General features: G+C 42.7%; 1 protein-coding gene across 1 annotated transcript in view; it reads right to left on the bottom strand.

Moving 5' to 3' along the window:
* Positions 1-2,136: 2,136 nt before the first annotated feature.
* The window catches only part of LOC116977305 (protein farnesyltransferase subunit beta-like), a 43,184-nt gene continuing 21,015 nt past the window's right edge, over positions 2,137-24,305 (bottom strand). Inside the window, exons 7-10 of the mRNA XM_033027801.1 lie at positions 18,831-18,963; positions 10,470-10,581; positions 9,332-9,446; positions 2,137-3,551 (exon numbers count right to left, since the gene is read on the bottom strand). Coding sequence (XP_032883692.1) covers positions 3,447-3,551; positions 9,332-9,446; positions 10,470-10,581; positions 18,831-18,963 — 465 coding nt within the window. The 3' untranslated portion in view covers positions 2,137-3,446. The remainder of the gene's footprint in view (positions 3,552-9,331; positions 9,447-10,469; positions 10,582-18,830; positions 18,964-24,305) is intronic.

Below are 24,305 nucleotides of genomic sequence, written 5' to 3'. Positions count from 1 at the left end.
ACAAATTATTTATTGCAAGCACATAAAGCGTTAACCACATAAAGCACATAACCACATAACGGGTAGACTCACAGTTCAGTCGACTCACAGCAGAATCACAGTTGCGGCCTCTCCCTCGCGATTTTCCAGAGTGACTGACTCATGTCAAGGCATCCGGGGTTTTATAGTCCTGCCCCCCCCGGAAGGGGCGTTACCTTCATCGTGGTGATTGACAGGTAAGAGGACCAATCAGCTGATCTTAAGATTTTTAAAATATTCATAACTTTATTTTTCATCGATCGGAAAAATCCTCGGGCTGCCTCAGCAGGACTGTGAGCAAGATGGCCAAATATCATAGCGATATATGGTAGCGTTTTTTCTAAAATCAATATACAGCGCAGACAGGAAGTGATCAAGATGAGACTTTTTGTTATATAGATGTGTGAAGTGCAAATGCATAGTAAAATTATTTTCTTAGTATTACCATACCCACACACACTGATGAGCAAATTGTACAGAAATAGTCTACTGATCCCGCATATAGCAGGCGGCATCAATAAAGGAAAAAAATGCTGGAATTTATTATTAAGGCGGTGGCAACAGGGCACTAAGAAAAATAAAATAAAACATTGAGTAAAATCAATATAAATTTTATGCAAGAGAAATAATGTTTGACAAATCTGTTACAGCCCAAGTTTGTAACATTGAATAAATAAAATGAGACCAGGGTATGTGATGTATTTGGACTTTGTATTCCTCAATAAGACATGATAAAAGGTTACTAAACAAAATTGTTGGGTATGCAAGTAATATTACAGTATGGATTAAGAATTAATGGATTGAAAACAGTAGAAATAAATTGATAGCTTTCAGGCCGAGTAGTCGATTAGCAGGGTGCTGCAGAGATCTGTGCTGGGATCTCAGCTGTTAGCAATCTACACAGGTCCTTCCCAGATTTCGGCAGGGTTCGTAACCCAAACAGTTCACAAGTTGGAAATGTGGGGGCAAACGAGTTTCCATGTGGCTGATGATGCCTGCAACCTGCAGTGACTGACTGGTGAATCCATCCCACCAGACTGCCAAACACTCACTCATATCTGTGGGCTGTACTTGTTGGGCGGTCATAAGTTGGGGATGACTGCCCAACAAGGATTTGAATGAAGGGTCAAGCACAGTATATCCAATATATATTGATAATAGAACTGTGGGTGACAGGATGAGTTGCGACAAGGATTTTGGGGGACTTCAAGGGGAGTCTATTGACAGAGTAAATGAGTGGACAAGGGAATATTTAAAGAGATTGATAGATTCTTGATTAGTAAAGGAGTCAAAGGTTCCAAGGAGAAGGCAGGAGAATCGGGTTGAGAAGGAAAAATAAATCAGACATGATTGAATGGCAGAGTATACTGATGGGCTGAAATGGCCTACATCTGTTCCAATATCTTATGGTCATGTGCAAATAATTTAGGTGAACAGTTGAAAATAAATCTCTTTACTCAGAAGTAGATGAATCTGTGGAATTCTATACTCAATTGGACTTCGGAAGCTCAGCCATGGAGTATATTTAGAGATCTATAGATTGTTGTAGAGTGAGTATCAGGGATGTGGGTTGACCTGAGATGGTGATGAATAAGCTTACTGAATGGTGTAACTGGCATGAGGGGTTAAGTGGTCTTCTCCCACTTCCATTTCATATAGGACACACCATTTTGGTCTGAAGAAGGGTCTCAACCTGAAACATCACCCATTCCTTCTCTCCAGAGATGGCTGGCCTGCTGAGTTACTCCAGCAGTTTTTGTCCATCTTCGGTGTATAACCAGCGTCTGCAGTTCCTTCCTACACAACATTTTGGTTGACAAATCTGTTACAGCCCAGATAATTGCCCATTTGCACCTGTGAGAACTGCAATAGAATCTGGAAGTTTGCACACATTTTGGTGATGGCATACAAATATTGAATTGTGGTTGATGTTTTTTTTTTAAAACACGGCAGGTTCATCCTTGATAATTAAGTTGTCATGGCAATCTTTTTGCAAACTCAGAGTTTTTTTTTTGAGGTTTAAAAATAGCTAGTTTTAAACAACCAAGATATAAAAAAATAATCCTTTTGGATCAAACTAATAAGTTCACAAGATGGTTTTGGAAGGAACACATGACATTTACTGATTTAATGCTTATTTTTAAAAATCCATTTAAAATTTCAATTTCCATTCTCAGTTATAATTCTTAAGTAAAACATTACAGGAAGTTTAATTTTGATGATATGCTAATCAAACATGATTTTACAATTTTCAGATTTCAGAGTACATTTACTTATATATAAAAACAACTATGGTTATGTGGCTAAAATCAACGAATGGCCACACAGCCATTAGGGAGTTTAATATTTATACCTGCAATCAAACTGTTCAAACACATTTAAAAGAGGGTAGACTTCAGTGTTTTCATTAGTGCGTCTGTCAGAAGAGAAAATAAAATGCAGTGAAGAGAAAGGTTAGGAACTTATTAATGCGATTTCACAATGAATTATGAAGAAAGGGAAATGGTGTAATGGTAAAAACAGCCCTGACAATGCATTTTCTTTCCATTGGACAATAATACATGCTAACTGCATACAGAGATTATTCCAGCCACAATTTGAATAGTTTGTATAGCCCACTGACTGAGTTATATTTATAAATTTTAAGTTCCAGTAAACTCAGCTACTTGGAAACTTGATTGCTCTTCTCTGAAGCATTTGGACTTTATGTTTTTATGACTTAGTGTGCAAAGTTATATCACCAATGCCAGAAAATGCAATCAAGTAGTCAGCAAACCAAAATGACATCTTTGTTCCACAAACATGTCCCTTGAATGTTTTAATTATGAAACTATGCCGGCCCATTCCCACAACACTAATTGAAAAAGTTTTGAAAAAAAATGTTTGCTTTGCTTTCTATACATGATAAAACATCATGGAACGGAGATTTCTCTCAATTAAAGCTATCCAAAAGCAAAACATACTGCTCAACATCACATCACTTGTTTTTCCACATTTGACACGAGCAATTTTAAAAGGGCAAGCACAATGTTATATAGTAACAATTCAGACAAAAATTGAAAGCTTGGAAAAAAAAACTTTATTGCAACAGTGATAAATTATTTCTGAAGCCAGTAAAAGGTACAGTGCCGTATTTACACTAATACTATTCACTTTTTTGAGAGACGCTGTCGTGTAAACAGGAACATTTACAGATAACAGTCTCTGACGTTTCAGTTCTCAGGAGCAAGTTGCTGAATGTAAACTGGACTAGTTAGCCACACTATGTGCAGTTCCAATGGCTTTTATCCCTGTCGTTGCACAAAGCTAGTAGCTTCATATTAGAATGCGCTCCAAGTTGAACAATTTTACTTTGAAAACATAATTCTTTGGATTGGGGTTGCACAACTAATATTTGGAAATTGAATTATTTTGAATGCATCGTAATTTTAATTTGAATTAGTCTTTATCCGTGGAACTGAGAGCTTGAGGAAGTGCATTACAGCTTGTGCTACTTTTTCAGGACCAATGTTGTACACAGGGTGGGTTGGTTTCTGTTGGAGAGAAGACAATTTACAAAGTGTAAACATGAATACTGTAACAGAGAGTTGATTCATAATGTATTGATCCATTTTGTATCTGCATAATATTGAGTCGACATAGAAGGGGATTAATTATTACTTGCTAATGATAACATATAAAAGCTGACAAAGTGGTGGAGTGATTCAGTAGGTCTGACAGCATCAAGTTCAAGTTCAAGTGAGTGTATTGTCATGTGTCCCTGTATAGGACAATGAAATTCTTGCTTTGCTTAAGCACACAGAAAATAGTAGGCATTTACTACAAAACAGATAAATGTGTCCATATACCATGATATAAATATATACACACATGAATAAATAAACTGGTAAAGTGCAAATAACAGAAAGTGGTTATTAATAATCAGAGTTTTGTCCGAGCCAGGTTTAATAGCCTGATGGCTGTGGGGAAGTAGCTATTCCTGAACCTGGTTGTTGCAGTCTTCAGGCTCCTGTACCTTCTACCTGAAGGTAGCAGGGAGATGAGTGTGTGGCCAGGATGGTGTGGGTCTTTGATGATACTGCCAGCCTTTTTGAGGCAGCGACTGCGATAAATCCCCTTGATGGAAGGAAGGTCAGAGCCGATGATGGACTGGGCAGTGTTTACTACTTTTTGTAGTCTTTTCCTCTCCAGGGCGCTCAAATTGCCGAACCAAGCCACGATGCAACCGGTCAGTATGCTCTCGACTGTGCACCTGTAGAAGTTAGAGAGAGTCTTCCTTGACAATCCGACTCTCCGTAATCTTCTCAGGAAGTAGAGGCGCTGATGAGTTTTTTTGATAATTGCGTTAGTGTTCTCGGACCAGGAAAGATCTTCAGAGATGTGCACGCCCAGGAATTTGAAGTTCTTGACCCTTTCAACCATCGACCCGTTGATATAAATGGGGCTGTGGGTCCTCCTCCTACTCCTTCCAAAGTCCACAATCAGTTCCTTGGTTTTGCTGGTGTTGAGGGCCAGGTTATTGCGCTGGCACCATATCAACAGTTGCTTGATCTCTCTTCTATATTCTGACTCATCCCCATCAGTGATACGCCCCACAATAGTGGTGTCGTCAGCAAACTTGATGATGGAGTTCGCACTGTGGTTCGCTACGCAGTCATGGGTATAGAGTGAGTACAGCAGAGGGCTGAGCATGCAGCCTTGAGGTGCTCCCGTGCTGATTGTTATCGAGGCTGACACATTTCCTGGTGAACATCAGGGCTGCCAACATTGGGTGAGCGTCGGGAGTGAGAAGTTGCGAGAGACCAATCCCGAGGGAGCGTAGCGACCGAGGAGGGGGGGGGGGGGGGGGGGTGGGTGTGGGAGGGGGGGGAGGGTGTGGGAGGGGGGGGGAGGGTGTGGGAGGGGGGGGGGTAGGGTGTGGGAGGGGGGGGGAGGGTGTGGGAGGGGGGGGGGGGGGGGTGTGGGAGGGGGGGGGGGGGGAGGGTGGGGGAGGGGGGGGGGAGGGTGTGGGGGGGGGAGGGGGGGGAGGGGGAGGGGGGGGGGGGGGAGGGTGTGGGAGGGGGGTGCCTCCCCTCCCAAGGTACGGAGCTTTTGCATTTTTCAGGCTCTGATCAACAGGTGCAGCACATGAATGATCTAATTGTATTCATGTATGGAAATCAGATTATAATCAAGCACTTGGCCCATGTTGACCAACCTGGGTCTCACTGCACACCTGATACTACTCCTGACCCTGACTCTAGTTGCATACCTTCTCTCATTCCTGACCCCCAAGTCTAGCCTTACAACTGGCCCCCCTATTCTACCCTGATCATAGCTGCTTACCTGCTTAGTTTCCCAGTGCTGAACACTCCCAGTGTCCCAGGTTTGACTGCACGCTTAGTACTAATCCAGACCTTGGCTCTGGATGCTCCTCTGCACTGACAACATATCTGGCCCACACATAAAGCCCCATATCTGACCCCCTGGACTTAGCCTGCATTCATGCCTACTATAATGTGTTGTGCTGAAGCAAAGCAAGAATACCATTGCCCTATCTGGAACACATGACAATAAACTCTCTTGAATCTCTTGAATCTTGAACTCAAGTCCACAGGTGCTTATCTAATGCGATAATCTTTTATGGGGCTCTTCACGGACCAAATTTTGTATAACAAAATTTGCTACATCCATTGGCTTCGTTGTAATCTAACATGCTAGTTAGTTTGTCAAAGAAGTCATCAATTGGTTGAACACAATTTTTCATCCATAAAATTATACTCACTCAACTGTATAAGTATTCTGCTACCATTTCCTTCATTTTACTAACAAACTGTCCTGAAGTCATTTTCACCCCCAATATTTTCAGTATTTTGCTGTCTTCCTCTCAGCTGGGACTTTTCCGAAATGCAAAGTCCAATAACAATATATATTTAAGCAATAATATGCTATTTAATGTGATCTTGAGAGTACATTATATTTTCTTTGGTATTCATAACACAACAATGATAAAAAGATCTTTGTTTTGATTGCACATACCAACGTGCATACATTATTATATTACAGTTAATATGTACCGAGGGCAGATTTTTGTTCCAATGCTCCCCATTCCCAATTATATTTCAATCACTTCAATTAAAAAGTAAGTGAAGATAAATGGCATCAGAAAAGTAAAACCTCCGGAATGGATGATGTTCACTATGTGGTTGGTTGGAATCAGTATCAGCACAATTACTATATTAAACTTTGAATCTTCAGATGTCCTGGTTCAAGCTAAAACTAAAGACAAATAATAACCTCCTTACACATTCCGCTGCAAGTATCTGTCACTCCTTTAAAATATGCCCCTTCTTTGAACAAGCTCTTAAACATCGCATCTGAATCAGTTTCCATCTGATACACTCCTTGAGGATGCTCATCTACGTGTTCAATTAATAAAACAACGAGATTGGGGACATTTCTATTCAACCCGTCAAAGGAATTTGGGGGGGGGGGGGGGGTTAGATATAGTCAGTGAAGTAAACAAACATCATAGTTGAGTGGCAATGATAATAGTGCTACCTTCCTAATATTTAACTGAAGGAAATAATGGGTTATCGGGGCTCTATGTTGTGACAGACAGCCTGACATCTTGCATGTCATTTTAATATTACACTTATCCCATCCCCCAGGATATCCCGGATTAATAAATTAAGGTTGTCAACTAATTACAAATCAGGCTAATTACAAATCAATAACATTAGCCAACTCCGAAACACGAAGCACTGAGCATTGGGATCCAGACATCACGGACAACTGGCCTCAGTTCCCCGCTCACATCTGGCAGTGCTCTCCGTCTGAACCGCGGAGCATTTTTGAAAGTGATGGGGCTGAGCGATCACTGGCCTTGGGGGTACTTGGCGATGCAATGGAGCGACCGAGTGGGGGGGGGGGGGGGGGGGGTGCTTTTTGAAATTTGATGTATTAAAATCAGGTTTTAGTGCATTGTAGAAGTATGATTTCAATGTTTTTCTGTTTAAAGTATTTTTAAGAGGTAACTTTTTAAGGGGTAACTTTTTCTACACAAAGGGTGATGGGTGTATGGAACAAGCTGCCAGAGGAGGTAGTTGAGGCAGGGACTATCCCAACATTTAAGAAATAGTTAGACTGATACATGGATAGGACAGGTTTGGAGGGATATGGACCAAAAGCAGGTAGTGTAGCTTGGACATGTTTGCGGGTGTGGGCAGGTTGTGCCGAAGGGCCTGTTTTCACACTGTATCACTCTATGACTACATATCTCCACCATGCATGAATGCTTCAAAATCAAGTGGTCGAGTTTTATTGCCGAATACTCAAGCATAGAAACATAGAAAATAGGTGCAAGAATAGGCCATCGTCCCTTTGAGCCAGCACTGCCATTCAATATGATCATGGCTGTTCATCTAAAATCAGTACCTCTTTCCTGTTTTTTCCCCATATCCCTTGATTTTGCTAGTCCCAAGAGCAAAATGTAACTCTCTCTTGAAAACATCCAGTGAATTGGCCTCCACTGCCTTCTGTGGCAGAAAATTCCACAGATTCACAACTCTCTGGGCGAAGAAAGTCTGTCCTCATCTCAGTCCTAAATGGCCTACCCCTTATTCTTAAACTGTGACCTCCTGTTTCTGAACTCCCTCAACATCGGGAAAATTTTTCCTGCACTTACAGTAAGTAAAAATCTAGCAGGCAAGCAGGATGCTTTCTCCAACCACTCCCATTTGAAGGCCACTATCTTCCACTGCTTCTACCCAGTGCTTGGTACCTACTTCCAGCAGCCGCTGGTTGTCTTCCAGGATGCACCGAGCTGCAGCCTTGTCCATGCCGGTCACCAGGGCAAATTCGGCACAGAGACTCTCACGGCCACGGCGCAACGCTTCCGACGCCTCCGACGGCCCAGGACTTTTGCACCGAGACTGCTCAATGGCCGGAGCTGCAGCAAGCGACTCGCCAGCCCCGGCCCCCCGTCCGCATCTGCCCCCGGCGCTGCTTCTGCTTCCATCCCTCCTTCCAGCACCCACGACCAGGTTGCTCAGAGCACAGCAGTGCCTCGTCCAAAGCCGGAGATATTGAAACGTGTCTCGCCAAAAAAGTGGAGGGGCTGTAGCTCCCCCAGTTCCGCGGCCCATGTACCTCTCTCCTGCCGCTTGCCGGCCTCGCTCATGTCAGCCGCTTCCCGCAAATCCTTAAATTCCGACTGCCGCCGGGAGCAGGACATGGCCTTACTTGCTGCGCTGGGTGACACTCATTCACTGCCCGGTCCGTGTCTTTCAATGTAAATTTGCAAGGGGACATGGTTTGGAGGTGTGTGACGGTTCGGTCAAGTGAGAATAACAGACAACAAGAGTGCTGCTGTCTTGTCAACAGACCCGCACACAAGCAGTTGATATTAGTTTTGAAATTCTCGTTGATCACAGAATTTCTCACGAGAGAGCATGAGAAATTCTGTGATCAGCGAGAGAGCGTGAGAATTGGGCGAAATGCGTGAGCCTCACGCTCAATGCGTGAGAGTTGGCAGCTCTGAGAACATGGATAGGTGATGTTATGTGTCGGGACCCTTCTTTAGACCAATAGTGGGGTTGTATGGGGGGCATCCTGAAACAGGATCCAGGCTCAAAATGTCACTTGGAGTCTGAAAAAGGGTCCCAACCCAAAACATCATCTGTCCATGTTCTCCAGAGGTGGTGCCTGAACCGCTGAGTTATTCCAGCACAGCCTTTTTTTTTTGTAAACCGGCATCTGCAGTTCCTTGTTCTATATTATAAAAAACCGGCGATGGAAACAACTCAAAAGCAGCCCATGAAAACTATCCACAAAGAAAAAAGACCCTGAAGCAAGAGGTCTGAACACAGTGTGTGGGCAGAATGAGGGATCTAAAACAAAATCTATCAAATAATAGATGACACAGGGGAAAATAATATGAACTTAATGTGAAAAATGTCTGTAAATTACAGACCAATTTCAGTAAACTATGGACAAATTCATGTAATTTCTATTGCTAATCTGCAAGTGCCTCTCAAGCTTTTCAAAAGGAATGAATATTAATGTTCACACCAAATACAAGAATTTTACTGTAGTTAACTGTGTGAGTTGAAACAAACGACCCAAAATAAATGTAGTTAGGGTTTGACAACAGTTACATAAAAGTATTCTTACATCAATGTCATATTTTAAACATGTCCACAACATAAAAATTACAATGTCAATTATAAAAAGGAGATTTGAGCTTGATCATTCTCTTTCACAAATTATGACATATTTCACAAAATCCTCTCATGGCTAGTTGCTTAGTTCTCCCATATCTCCTTTTACTTACCAGTCGGTTACTTTCATCACCCACAATAATTTCATGGAGAAGTTCTCCACCACCGAAGTGCTGTGCCACCGATAGTCCACTTAGACAGTAACAGGTGTGATAAAAATCCCTTGATCTAATATGGAAAAAAATGACAGGGTTTAGAAAAAACAGCTATGCATGTAAGAAGAATGAGCAACATTCACCAGCCATTTAATATAGATAACTGCCAGCAGTGATTTGCTATGACAGGAAAGAATAACTACCTAAAAATAAAGAGTTTAATTTTACCATTACAGCAAATTGCTAGATCTGATGTAGTAATCATCAATGAACAGTTCTTGAGATGTTACTGTACTTTGTGAGCCAAAACTAACAAATGATTGAAGTGGCACACAAAATTGCTGGGGAAACTCAGCGGGTGCAGCAGCATCTATGGAGCGAAGGAAATAGGCGACGTTTCGGGCCGAAACCCTTCTTCAGATTGAAATGATTGAAGTGATTTTCCTGACTGCAGCAATATTCTAAAATGAAGTGATCTGGCTTCATCAATTCACCATTGAAATAAAAGATTTAACTATTATGTAAGCCATCACAACACACAGTCAATCTAAAACGGTGTGTTAGACCAGTATCCACTTAGTTAATATCGATATTCAAACATTTAAACTCCTCTTAAAGATAGCGGAGTCAGGGGATACGGGAAGAAGGCATGAATGGGTACTGATTAGGGATGTTCAGCCATGATCACAATGAATGGCGGTGCCGGCTCGAAGGGCCAAATGGCCTGCTCCTGCACCTATTGTCTATTGTCAATTGCTTCATACAGTCCATATGCGACAATAATAAACCCAAGCTTATGTCTTTCTTTTTTCCAGAAAATAAAAGACCTAAGTTCAAAAATACACAACACTAACACAGCACTGAATAGCACAAAAGTCTAAACAGCTCTTCCTTCATCATTTTCAAGTTTCTGCAAATACGTTTAGGTACCTTATACATTTTTGACTCCACTCACAGGTCAAATTTTCTGCCTCTATTAGTATTACTCCTTTTGAGCGCATTCCCCATTTTATTATTTTCTTTCTAGTCAGAAACCAGGAAGGATGAACTGTAGCCCCCATAATGTTGAATTTTCATGTATGAAATTACCACTCACTTGCCAGGTTTATCCAACAATCCTCCAGTGGAATTCTGGCAACAGAGTAGGATGTACTCTTGAAGTGCTTCTTGATGAAACATCCAGTGTGTCATACTGAGAGTATCCTTTCCTACAAAAACATTACAGCAGAATAGAATTAGCGCAAAGTGTTGGAGGAACAGAGAGGAAGCAATTTGTTACAAAAAACTAAGTGCTGGAGGAAATCAGTCAGTCAGGCATCTTCCGTGGAGGGAAATGGACAGATGATGTTTTGGGTCCAAGCCCTTTTCCGATTTCAGTCCACTTTTCCATTTCTTTCCACATATGTTGCCTAACTGAAGAGCGCAGGTTTAATGGGAAGGATTGTACGAAGCCAGTGTGGGGAGGAACGGGAGTGAGTTTGTGACTGCCTCACGTCACTAGATTATGTGATGATAAAGGACTCGACAATAGTACGATCGAATATGTCCCAGTTGCTACTGAATTCGAAAAAAAATGTGTTGAGGAGTATGCACCGACTAACACCATCTTATTGTTCCATAATGTGAACTTGAATGAGAAGCATGAGATTTGCAATTTACAGAGGATCAGATCTTGAGACTGGTAATATAGGGGCATAAAAGTAATCCAGGCATGACCTTGAGAAGGCCATTGAGGAAGCAAAGACAATTTCAGTCTAAACTGGAGGATCAAATGGACGTTCGACAGCTGTGACACAGATTGCATGCCATTACTTCCCATAAGGCACCATCAGGGCAGCACGGTGGTGCAGCGGTGGAGTTGCTGCCTTACAGCACCAGAGACCCAAGTTCGATCCTGACTATGGGTGCTGTCTGTACAGTTTGTACGTTCTCCCCATGACCATGTGGATTTTCCCAGGGTGCTCTTGTTTCCTCCCACACTCCAAAGACGTACAGGCTTCTACGTCAATTGGCTTTGGTGAAAATTATAAATTATCCTTAGTGTATGGGTATCGGTGGTCAACGTGGACTTGGTGGGCCAAAGGACCTGTTTCTGCGCTGTATCTCTAAACCAAACTAAGTGCCGCCTTGTGGGGAAATAATGGAAACAAGGCTTAATCTGCAATTGACTGTACTGTAACTGTAATCTCAGTCACAAAGGCCGATGTCAGAAGATGCTTCATGATGACAAATCCTCGGAAAGCTTCTGGCCCCTCTGGCTCTGCTCTTAAAACCGCAGAGTCAATTTGGCTCAAAATGTTGTGGACATATTCAACCTCAGTACTGCAGTCTGAGATCCCCGTCTGCAGTCTGAGATCCTCGTCTTCTTTATAGACAATAGACAATAGGTGCAGGAGTAGGCCATTCGGCCCTTCGAATCACATTCAATGTGATCATGGCTAATCATCCCCAATCAGTACCCCATTCCTGCCTTCTCCCCATATCCCCTGACTCCGCTATCTTTAAGACCCCTATCTAGCTCTCTCTTGAAAGTATCCAGAGAACCGGCCTCCACCACCCTCTGAGGCAGATAATTCCACAGACTCACAACTCTCTGTGAGAAAAAGTGTTTCCTCGTCTCCGTTCTTAATGGCTTACCCCTTATTCTTAAACTGTGGCCCCTGGTTCTGAACTCCCCAACATCGGGAACATGTTTCCTGCCTCCAGCGTGTCCAAACCCTTATCAATCATATGTTTCAATAAGATCACCTCTCATCCTTCTAAACACCAGAGTGTACAAGCCCAGCAGCTCTATTCTCTCAGCATATGACAGTCCCGCCATCCCGGGAATTAACCTTGTAAACCTATGCTGCACTCCCTCAATAGCAAGAATGTCCTTCCTCAAATTAGAGGACCAAAACTGCACACAGTACTCCAGGTGTGATCTCGCTCGGGCCCTATAACTGCTGAAGGACCTCTTTGCTCATATACTCGACTTCTTGTTTTAAAGGCCAACATGCAGTGAAGAAAGCGAATGGCATGTTGGCCTTTAAAACAAGAAGTCGGGTATATGAGCAAGAGGTCCTTCTGCAGTTTTGGTCCCCTAATTTGAGGAAGGACATTCTTGCTATTGAGGTAGTGTAGCATAGGTTTACAAGGTTTACAACGGTCCCAACACCGTTCATCATACTTTCATAGACTGATGAACAAGGACCCCCCAGATCCCATTGTACTTCCCCTTTTCCCACTTGAAGCCATTTAGATAGTAGTCTGTCTTCCTGTTTTTGATACCAAAGTGGATAACCTCACATTTATCCACATTAAACCATCTGCCATGCACCTGCCCACTCCCCCAACCTGTCCATGTCACCCTGCATTCTCATAACATCCTCCTCAGTTTACACTGCCACCCAGCACCTAATTTCTATGTTTCTATGTTTGTATCATCTGCAAATTTGCTAATGTTACTTTGAATCCCTTCATCCAAATTATGTATATTGAATGTATATTGTAAATAGCTGCGCTCCCAGCACCGAGCCTTGCGGTACCCCACTGCCTGCCATTCTTAAAGGGACTCGTTAATCCTTACTCTTTGTTTCCTGTCTGCCAACCAATTTTCTATCCATATCAGCACTCTACCCCCAATACCATGTGCCCTAATTTTGCCCACTAATCTCCTATGTGGGACCTCATCAAATGCTTTCTGAAAGTCCAGGTACACTGCATCCACTGGCTCTCCCTTGTCCATTTTCCTAGTTATAACCTCAACAAATTCCAGAAGATTAGTCAAGCATGATTTCCCCTTCGTAAATCCATGCTGACACGGACCGATCCTGTTACTGCTATCCAAATGTGCTGCTATTTCATCTTTTATAATTGACTACAGCATCTTCCCCACCACCGATGTCAGGCTAACTGGTCTATAATTCCTTGTTTTCTCTCTCCCGCCTTTCTTGAAAAGTGGGATAACATTAGCTACCCTCCAATTAACAGAAACTGGTCCCGAGTCTATAGAACATTGGGAAATGATCACCAATGCATCCACGATTTCTAGAGTTACTTCCTTAAGTATCCTGGGATGAAGACCATCAGGCCCTGGGGATTTATCAGCCTTCAGTCCCATCAGTCTAGCCAACACCATTTCCTGCCTAATGTGGATTTCCTTCAGTTCCTCCGTCACCCCAGATCCTCTGGCCACTATTATATCAGGAAGATTGTTTGTGTCCTCCTTAGTGAAGACTGATCCAAAGTACCTGTTCAACTCATCTGCCATTTTCTTTTTCCCCATAATAAATTCACCTTTTTCGGTCTTCAAGGGTCCAACTTTGGTCTTAACTCATTTTTTCCTCCACATACCTAAAGAAGCTTTTACTATCCTCCTTTATATTCTTGGCTAGCTTACCTTCGTACCTCATCTTTTCTCCCCGTATTGTCTTTTTAGTTATCTGTTTAGTTTATAAGGACATCCATATTATCGGCACCCAAGAAGAGCAGGACGTCATGTCTCAATGACTACTGACCGATGGTTTTGACATTCGTGGTGATGAAGTGCTTTAAGAAGTTGCTTACGATGCATATCGCCTCAGCGCAGAGGGAGAAGAGGAGGGAAGAGACTGGAGACCTAAGACTTTTGCCTCCATCACAGTGAGGAGATGTTGGGTGGACTCACTGTGGTGGATGTTAATATGTGTTTATTGTTGTTTTTTATTGTATTGTATTGTATGTATGACTGCTTCAATTTCGTTCAGACTTCGGTCTGAATGACAATAAAGGCTATCTAATCTAATCTAATCTAATCTAATATCAACTCCATCCTTAGTAAGAACTTGGACCCACTACAATTCACCTACCACCACAACAGATCACCAGGAGATGCAATCTGGCAGGCTCTCCATTCTGCAGTGGACCACTTGAACAATTAAAACAAGTCAGTCAGGCTGTTATTCATTGATTACTGCTCAGCATTCAACTCCATCATTCCCTCCTAACTGAGCATCAGACTCCAGAAGTGTCTGCTCGTCCCCATGCAAATGGATCCTTAACTTCCTCATCAGCAAAGCACAATCAGTATAAATTGGCAACAATACATACTCCTTAATCAACACAGGAGCACCTCATGGCTGTGTGCTCAGTCCCCGGCTCTATTCTCTCTGTACTCATGAGTTGTAGCCTTCCACAGCTCCAATGCCATCTTTACATTTGCCAATGGCACCACCATTGTTGGATGAATAATAGGTAACGATGAGTCAGAGTATAGGAGGGAGATTGACAATCTGATTGAGAGCAAGATGATTGTTCTGATATTATTCAATGTTAGCAATACCAAGGAGCTGATTGTTGACTTTGGGAAGGGAAAGCTGAGGATCCATTAACCTGTCTTCATCAATGGGATGGTATTGGAGAGAGTGAACAGCTTCAGGTTCCTGGGTTTGCAGATCTGTCCTGGACACAGCACATTGACGCACTCACAAACAAACTTCATCAATGTCTCTTCTTCCTTAAAAGGAGATTTGGTACGTCATCAAATACTCTATTGGACTTCTACAGGTGCAGAGAAGAATGCATTCTGACTGGCTGCATCAAGGCCTGGTTCGGCAGCGTGAATGCCCAGAAACAAAATAGGTTGCAGAAAGTGGTAGAAACTTCCCAGCCCATCAATGGTGTTGACTTCCCCAACAAAGGAATCTACAGGAGCATTACCTTAAAAAGGCATCCAATAGCATCAGGGACCCACACCACCCCAGCCACGCTCCCATCTCACTTCATCGGGAAGACAATACACGAACCATGACCTCCAGGTTCAAGAACAGCTTCTTCCCAGCACACTCTTGAATAGGGTGATCTCACGAAAGGTCACTGGATCATAGATCATCACCCACGTGACCGCAAAATTTAACTGGGGTACAAACGTCACTTCCAGTACATGTTATTGATGCTGAAAACGCGGACTTTCAAACCTGTTAAAAACCGCGAAAACAGCCCGTTTTTGAGCTGTAAATTACTGTGCCAGTCGGGGTGACCGCGAGGCACAGCTATCTTACTTTAGAGTCCAGAAGATAAAGAAAAACGAAGGTAAAGACAAGAAGGAGCTGAAGGGAAAATAACAGAAGTTGTTGGCTGTGCAGATATAAAGATCGAAAATATCGGGAATTATCGCGTTTGCTCACTGCATTTCATCAAAACTAAGGCATTATTGATGTTTTGATGAAATGCAGTGAGCAAACGCGATAATTCCCGATATTTTCGATCTTTATATCTGCACGGCCAACAACTTCCGCTGTTATTTTCCCTTCAGCGCTCTCTTGTCTTTACCTTCGTTTTTCTTTATCTTCTGGACTCTAAAGTAAGATAGCTGTGCCTCGCGGTCCCCCCGACTGGCACAGTAATTTACAGCTAAAAAACGAGCCGTTTTCGCGGTTTTTAACAGGTTTGAAAGTCCGCGTTTCTAGCATCAATAACATGTACTGGAAGTGACGTTTGTACCCCAGTTAAATTTTGCGGTCACGTGGGTGAGGATCTATGATCCAGTGACCTTTCGTGAAATCACCCTATATAGCACAACACTAACCACGTCAGCAATAATGATTTACAATACACTTTGTTTTGGTACACTACATACTTAGGTTTTGCACTATTGCGGTCTGATTACCAAATTTTACTGATTATTCACGTATTTTGTTGTTTATTATTGTATATTTATGTGGGTGTTATTGCATAAATGGGCCTATAAAGTGACAGCAAGCAAGAATTTCATTGTTCCATCACTGATACATAAAATAATTAAGCTCTCTTGACTCTTGATCCATTTAACTTCTATTTAAGCGGCCTTTTCACGGGGCGACTTGACGCAAGAGTTAACCGGAGTTTAACATCGTGGGAACCTCGTGCGATAACAGTACGGCATTCGTGGACCACCGTGGACCACCGTAGCGCTAACGGCAGGTAATCGTGTAACTTGGTCACTCGGGAGAAAATTCAAGAAAGTTTGAATTTCTCCAAGATTGACTTGTACACTTGTGGTTGAGTATTGCAACATTATATGAACGTAGTGGCCAGTGCGATATCCGTAATAACTCTTGCGGGTACCGTGGGAACTCCTGCGAACGGTGAACCCGGAAGCTGGACAGAGGGGACAGAAGGTGAGTAAAAATTATCTTCTGTGGGATTGAATTTAAAAAATAAATAAAAATAAAGATTTGCATCCGCATATGGACATCAACTTATTCATGAGTTATGTTAATGAGATTCAAGAAAATAACTATAATCTTTAAAAGGGACTTTAAAAGGGACTTTACTGAAAGGTTACGCATTTTTATGGTCCGTGAGAAATTTTTCACATGTACTTCTTTGAGAGATACAGGTCGGAGTCCTCGGGTCCAGGGGTCCGGAACGCTACCAATCAATGTTGTACAGAGACCCGTGTAATGAGTGAACTGCACATGCTGGTTTAAACCGAAGACAGACACAAAAAGCTGGAGTAACTCAGCGAGTCAAGCAGCATCTCTGGAGAAAAAAAGCTGATGTTTCGGGACGAGACACATCTTCAGACTCAATTCCGATTAGGCTGTCTGAAGAAGGGCTCCGATTCGAATCGTCACCTATTCTTTTTCTCCAGAGATGCTGCCTGACCCGCTGACTTACTCCAGCTTTTTATGTTTTTCTTCCCAGATCTGACTTACCTGCTGAGTTACACCAACATTTTGTGTCCTTCTGTGCATATTAACCAGCATTAACCAGCGTCTGCAGTTCCTTTAGACATTACCTAACTTCAGATTTTAGAGATATAGCGCGTGGGAACTCCTGCGAACGGTAAACCCGGAAGCTGGACAGAGGGGACAGAAGGTGAGTAAAAATATCGACAAGGGAACATGTGTCCTTCGAGGACGTCCCACCTAATTGTCATTGTTGGATAATCTTTTTAACAGGAACACTTGCAGAGATGGCTCCCAGAAAATCTCAAAGAAAGGGGGTAAAGCGTGTCAGAGATGTTTTTGCCATGTTGCGCTATTCAGTTTCTATATTGTTTCAGTTTCTATATCTATATTGTTGCTCTATTCAGTTTCCCAGGGGGTCGGGACGGGACTGGAGTTGGGAGGGAAAGGTGGGGGAGTCGAGGGAGAGGAGGGGGAGACAGATGGGGGTGCCTTCATTTACTGGCGGCGGGTGTCTGTCACTGAAACAGGCAGGTGAGATTTCACATCCACCTTGTGTGTGCCTCTCTCTCTCTCTCCCTCCCTCTTACACAGGCTGAGAGACTCTGCCTCTGTGAGTGTACGTCTCTTTCTCCCCCTCTCCCACACAGTAAGACCGAGGTACTGTGCTCAGTCCATCTGTGTCTCCCACATACACAGTAAAATATGTCTCCAAATGAGCCAATTCAACCAAGGGAGGATATATAGTGTGTGAAAAAAAAAGTTACATCATTTGTGTCACGTGTAGTTCACGATGTTCATTCAAGATTTAACGCGAAAGCTCGGGAAACGGACAAGTCACTCGCACAAATAACAGAAATGCCGAGTACCGTGGGAACTCTTTATCTACACCCGTTATATCGTGCGAGACTCGTGCTGGACCACGACCTCTTCACTCTGGTGACATCTTGCGTCAACTCGCCCCGTGAAAAGGCCCCATTACCTTCCATGAATCTCTGGCAATCCAAACAATTAATGCCTACATTCTGCATCAAAATCAAGTTCAACCATGACCTTTATCCTCATTAATTATTCATCCTTAGGTCTGGTTTCCCGGTATCTCGAATTGTTCATTTTATATATTTTTAAAGTTCTGTGGTATTGCCATATCCATCCATTAATCTTTAGTCCACCAATGTTGCAGGCAGTTACTTCCTGACACCCATGCAGTTCTTTAAAAGCATTCCTTTGATTATCCTCAACAGCACTGCATCCATGGATTGCCATTCATTTTCTTTCCACATACATTCTTCCCCCAAATCCATCCAGGAAATGTCTTAAAACTGCAAGTTTTACTATCTACTTGTAGAAACTAAAAAATGGTCAATTTAGAAAAGTAATGGGTCTCCTCATTTGACAATTCTACTTTCAATCAACATGAAACTTTGATCCAAATTTGAATTTAACTATGTGGACAAAGCCTGTGCTTAAACTCAAGTAATTGGATTACATTTTTTCTAGATGGCAGTATACCATATTAAATTGCCAAAGATTAAACACGGAACTAATAATTTACACGAAGCCTGCTTCATATATACAATAAATGTTATCTTTCTTGATTTGTAAAAACTGATAATTATCCACAATTCTATTAGTTGATTTGAAACTTAACTACAATACAAGTGGGGTAGACACAAAATGCTGGAGTAACTCATCGGGACAGGCAGCATCTCTGGAGAGAAGGAATGGGTGACGTTTCGGGTCAAGACCCTTCTTCAGGCAATAAATGTAAGCAGACTTATCAGAACGTAATATATATGCGTAATAACTGATGGTTCAGTACGCACCCGCTGCATGTAGCGCTCGGTGCAGAAGTGGCAGGAGTCCAGCCTGCCAGAATGAGTAACAACCGTCCACCAATTTGTTGCATCGACCTTGAAATCCACCTTCAAAGCGCATTTGCCGATTCGTTACCCAGCGCTGTATAGAAATAGAATGACACAACTTAGGTCAAAGTAGCATCTTTCACATCACATCACATCATTATTTTATTCATATTCACATTTTAAAACTGAATCCCAATCTTATCAGCCCTTGAATTATCACATGAAAGAAACCAAGCATTTGCCCGTTTGTTCTTCTGTACCTGTAACTCCTTATTAAAATCAATGTAATCATGCATCTTCATTGTAACTACATGGCAAAATTAGTTTTCACCATACACGGTTAACATTTTACAATTAGCCTAATGGCCCCTTTCCTCTCTTTTATAGATTAACATGATTGCAGAGATTATCTCCTCTAATGTGTGTATAACACCAGAATATTATACAGACACACATTACTCATCAAATCAAAAATACACCTTTTTTTGGCATTTAAATATCAGTTTGGTTTTCTTTCTTCCCCCCTGCCTTCTATATACATTGTGAATGCAACTTCGCTGGTATTTTAACAACTTGCATTTGTCCTCATTGAAGTTGGAAAAAGTTCCCAGAGACACTGTTACATACTTCACAAAAAAAAACGAAGCAGTAGATTGTGAACAACTAAAATTGTTCCTCCATTTAAAAGGACATAACAAGGGAACAGGAGACCAATTAACTCAATTATGGTAGAAGAACAGCAAAAGTTACAATGAGAAAAGATCTATATTGCAAAATTATTGTAAAGGATTTCAAAATGAATTTCAGAAGCAACAATCATATCTTAAGCAAGCTTAAATGAAAGGTTTGCAGAAGTAAGTGAAATAGAGAAATAGAATGTAATAGTTCCACTATATTTGGATTTCTAACAGCTAGTGCATAAATCATGGAATTATTCAAACTACATAAAGGCCTGTCAAAAAAAAAAGACAATTTGGATACAGAAGAGAGGATTTAAATTAGCCCAAAGGATATTCGACTTGGATCATTGTGTTTAACAAGGAAACTCACTTAACTAATAATAATAATAATAATAAATTTTATTTTTATAGCGCTTTTCTAAGACTCAAAGTCGCTTTACAGTAGTAACAGACAATAGCAAACGGAGAAGCGGCGAACAAACAGCGCCAGCGTCCTCTCCGTGCAGCACATAAAGAAAGAATACAGACATAACAATAATAGACATTTAATCGGAATAACATATAATCGGAATATAACAAATAATAAAGACATCACAGAGACACAAATTAAAAACAGAATTCAATCCAAAAACAGAAAATCAAAAACACAGTGTGAAGAGAGAGCAGCGGCAACCAATTCGCGCCAGCGTCCACTCTCCCTTCACGGCAGCCATCTTGGACACAGACTTACAAGACTACAGTTAGACAAAAAAAATCATCCCCCCACAGTGGATAGCACTGTGGGGGAAGGCACAATGTCCAGTCCCCACCCCATGTTCACCCCAAAGTCAGGCCTATTGAGGCCACCGCAATTGCCTCTACGGAGGCCCGATGTCCCTGGCCGTTCTCACCAGGTGGTCTTGCCCCGGCGTCGGGAGAGTCCTTTCGGCGGCTGGGCCACTTGGAACGGCCGCTTTCTGGTTGGAGCCCGCGGCTGCCGAAGCCGACAAGGCCGCGCCGGTTTGGAGCTCCCAGGCTCCAGATGACAAAGTCGGCGCCGCCTCTCCGCAGCCCGCAGCCCGGAGTTGTTGCTCTCGGCGGTCCAGCTCGCCAGAGCTCCAGCGCGTCGCTCCAGCGCGGCGACCCAGGCAAGGCATCGCCCGCTCCGCTCCGCACCAGCGCTCCAATGCCGTGCCGCCGCCGAGGCCGAGGTGCTGGGCGGTTCCCGCCAGGAAACGGCGCTCCAAGCCCTCAGGTAGGCCACGAGGACGGATCGACGGGCAGCCCGGAGAAGAAGCTGCCACACCGACCAGGTAGGGACCTAGAAATTAGGTTTACACCTACCCCCCACATTAAAAAGACCATATCCCCTACAAACAAAAAACAGGACTCAGTAAAAACTATAAAAAAAACGGATTTAAAACGGACGGCTGCTGGCTAGCAGCCGTTCACCAAGATGGCTCCTCCTCCAACTAAGAACTTGGGCTTGGGAATCAAGAGCTTGCAAAGTTAACAGACCAAACCTTTTGCCACTAAATTTTCAGGACAATCCGAATTTCATGAATAAACTTGAACTTTGAAGGTTGCAATTTAGACATAAAAGCTAGGTGGTGCTATATCTCTATTGAATATAGGTGCTGTGATGCTGCTGCAAGCAAGATTTTCATTGTATCTGTGCCTCACAGTGCTTGTGCCTATGGCAATGTAGTGTCTTGACTCCGTTTTTAAGCTTACTTTGCAGTACCTGAACTGGCTAGCATCTGTGGAAGGGGAAGCAGTTAATGTTTCAGGTCTGAGACCCTTCAAAAGGAGAAACAGGTTGGAATTCAGCACTACAGACTATGGGAGAGGAATGTATAGAAAAAAAATGGGATGATTCCAGACCTGCTGAATAACACTTCAGGTCTGAGACTCTTCACTATTTTTCATTCCACTGGTGCTGCCTGATCTGCAGAGTCTTTCCAGCGTTTTCTACTTTTCAGTTTTCCAGCAGCTGCAGTTTAAAAAAAATTCTATTTCGTGGATTAAATTCATTTATCATAACTACCAATATTTGGTGTGATTTTTATGATTTAAAAAAACTCCGTTGTTTTCAGTCTGAACCTATTGCAGGGACTGGGTGGCAATCTCTGGTGCCAGCGTACAGATTTGGGCAAATTTTTAATATGTCACTACTTTAAATATTCTAATGCCAAAGTCTTGTCTCATTACATCTCTGTTTTTCTATTCAAGTCCCCTCGAAATAAATGCTAGCAGTGCATTTGCCTTCCTTACCATTAATTTGCAAGTCGAGTTGGTAGCAAGAGAGGCAAAGGCAATGCTGGCATTTATTTTGAGATGACTAGAACATAAAAACAGGGATGGAATGCAGAGGAGGTTTACCAGAATGATGCCTGGATTTGGGGCAGTATTTGGGGCAAGGTTAGACACACTTGTATTGGTTTCTCTCGAGTGCTGGAGATTGAAGGGATTGAAGGATTGAAGTGTATAAAATTATGAGAATTAAAAGTCAGAACCTTTGTCCCTCGGGTTGAAATATCAGAAAGTAAAGGTTAAGCTTAAAGGAGATGTGTGGGGGTAGGTATTTTTTTGTACGCCAAGGGTGGTGAGCGCCTGGAACCCGTTGCCGGGAGTGGTGGTGGAGCCAGATAAGGAAGTGGCATTTAAGTGAGTTTTGATGGGCCCTTGGATGTGCAGGGAATGAATGGAATCAGATCACGTGCAAGTGGATGAGATTAGTTTCTACTGACATCATGTTCGACACAGACATTGTGGGCTGAGGGCCCTATTCCTGTGTTATATACTTCACGCTGCTTTTGCAAAGCCACTAACATAATCAAGGACGAGTCTCACCCCAGTCACGCTCTTCTCCCATCAGGCAAGAGCTACGGAAATGTGAAAACACATACCTCCAGATTCAGGGACAGTTTCTTCCCAGCTGTTATCATCCTATCAGCAACTAGAGAGTGGCCCTGACCCATCATCTACCTCAATGTAGATCCTCAGACTATCTGTAATTGGACTTAAGCTTGTACTAAATGTTACATGCTTTATCCTGTATCTGCACACTAAGGACAGCTTGCATGTAATCATGTACCGTTTTTTCACTGACTGGATAGCATTCAACAAAGAAGCTTTTCACTGTAATAATAATAATAATAATAATCTTTATTGTCATTGTACAAGACAACGAAATTTTGTTGGAGCAGTCCTCCAGCTGCACAGGAATATGAGTATAAAAATACGTTTAAAAAAGAACTATTAAAAAATTAGACTATAAACATATAGGAGTATGTGGGTGTGTGGGAGAGAGGGGGGGGGGAAATCAGTGTGGGAGGGGGATAGAGTTCAGTAGTGTCACAGCTCTATGGTAGAAGCTGTTTTTTAGTTTTGTCGTGCGGGAGCTCAGTGTCCTGTATCGTCTTCCTGAGGGCAGGGGGGTGAAGAGGCAGTGTCCAGGGTGTGTGCTGTCTCTAATGATGCCCTTGACCCTCCGGATGCAGCGGGTCCGGTAGATGACCTCCAGTCTGGGGAGCTGGGTGCCAGTGATCCTCTCAGCAGTCTTAATGACGCGTTGGAGAGCTTTCCTGTTCTCTGCGGTGCAGCGAGAGTACCATACTGTGATGCAGTGTGTGAGAACTGACTCGATGGCTGTACCTTGGTAAACGTGAAAATAATAATAAACTAAACTGTTCTATGTTCTAATTTAATTTGCAACGCTTCCTGTATTGTGCATTTAGTGTCCATGTGCTGATAGTTCTATTGTTAATAGCATAGTGGTTCTTCATAGAACAACTTGGTCTTGAGTTTGCTCATTCTGAGAAGGTAAAAGTGTACGTGCTACATTAGACTGAGTTAATGTTAATTATGTTTAAAACTAAATTCCTTGGGGTTCAATTCTTGCTTTTAATTAGAATGAAGGGATGTAGCCTGTAATTCCTCTAACACAGAACTCACGTATACCGATGTAGGAAATGCCTCCAGTTAATCAAACCCATTCTGTGCTTTCTTTCCAAACGATAAAGCTCATAACAGTAAGGGAGTTACCACTGGGAGGAAGAATCCTTTGGGAGTGTGATCAACTGTTATTTTCAGCAATAAATATCAAGCAGATATTCAAAGAAATATCAGCTCTAAACGAGCTGTATGACTGCTGGCAATGGTGTATGGTAGCAAGGTGCGGAGATGACATGGCTTTGGTGTATACAAGCATGTTGGAATCTGGTTAAAATTCAATGTCAGGGTACAGACAAATAGATTTATGAAATAGCAGACAACCACATGTCCCTTCATACCTGCTATGCTGCTCAGTAAGTTCATGGCTGAGCCAAATCAGTTCTGCTAGGATTACTAACAGGCCCATGTGACCTGTTGCCTACCAAATGCTAGGGTAAGGAACACGTGAGAGGTGAGAGAAAATTCTGTACGAGCGACTACTCACGCCTGTATGGTCGTGAGTAGTCACCCAAGGAGTCGTAGCTTTTTCTGGTCGGCGCTGGATTTTCAACATACAGGTCCACAACCTTTTATCCGAAATTCCAAATAACGAAAAGCTCCGAATAGCGGACATTTTTTCGGTCCTTGAAGAAAGGTCCTTGAAGACGTTCACCGAGGGCGGCCCGCAGAGGTGACAGCGGAACCTCCGGTCGGTCCTCGAAGAAAGGGGAACTAAATCCCCATTCATAAAAGAGAAGGTGAGGGTATATTGTGCGGGAGGGTTAATAATTGACAATCTGCTGCTGCCTGCCCGCTGAGTTAAAAAGTTCCCACGGTAGCA

The sequence above is a fragment of the Amblyraja radiata genome, chromosome 9, assembly GCF_010909765.2.
Source record: "Amblyraja radiata isolate CabotCenter1 chromosome 9, sAmbRad1.1.pri, whole genome shotgun sequence".
NCBI classification, from domain to species: Eukaryota; Metazoa; Chordata; class Chondrichthyes; order Rajiformes; family Rajidae; genus Amblyraja; species Amblyraja radiata.
Note: the sequence above shows the minus strand (reverse complement) of the source record. Positions and strands in the feature narration are given on the sequence as shown.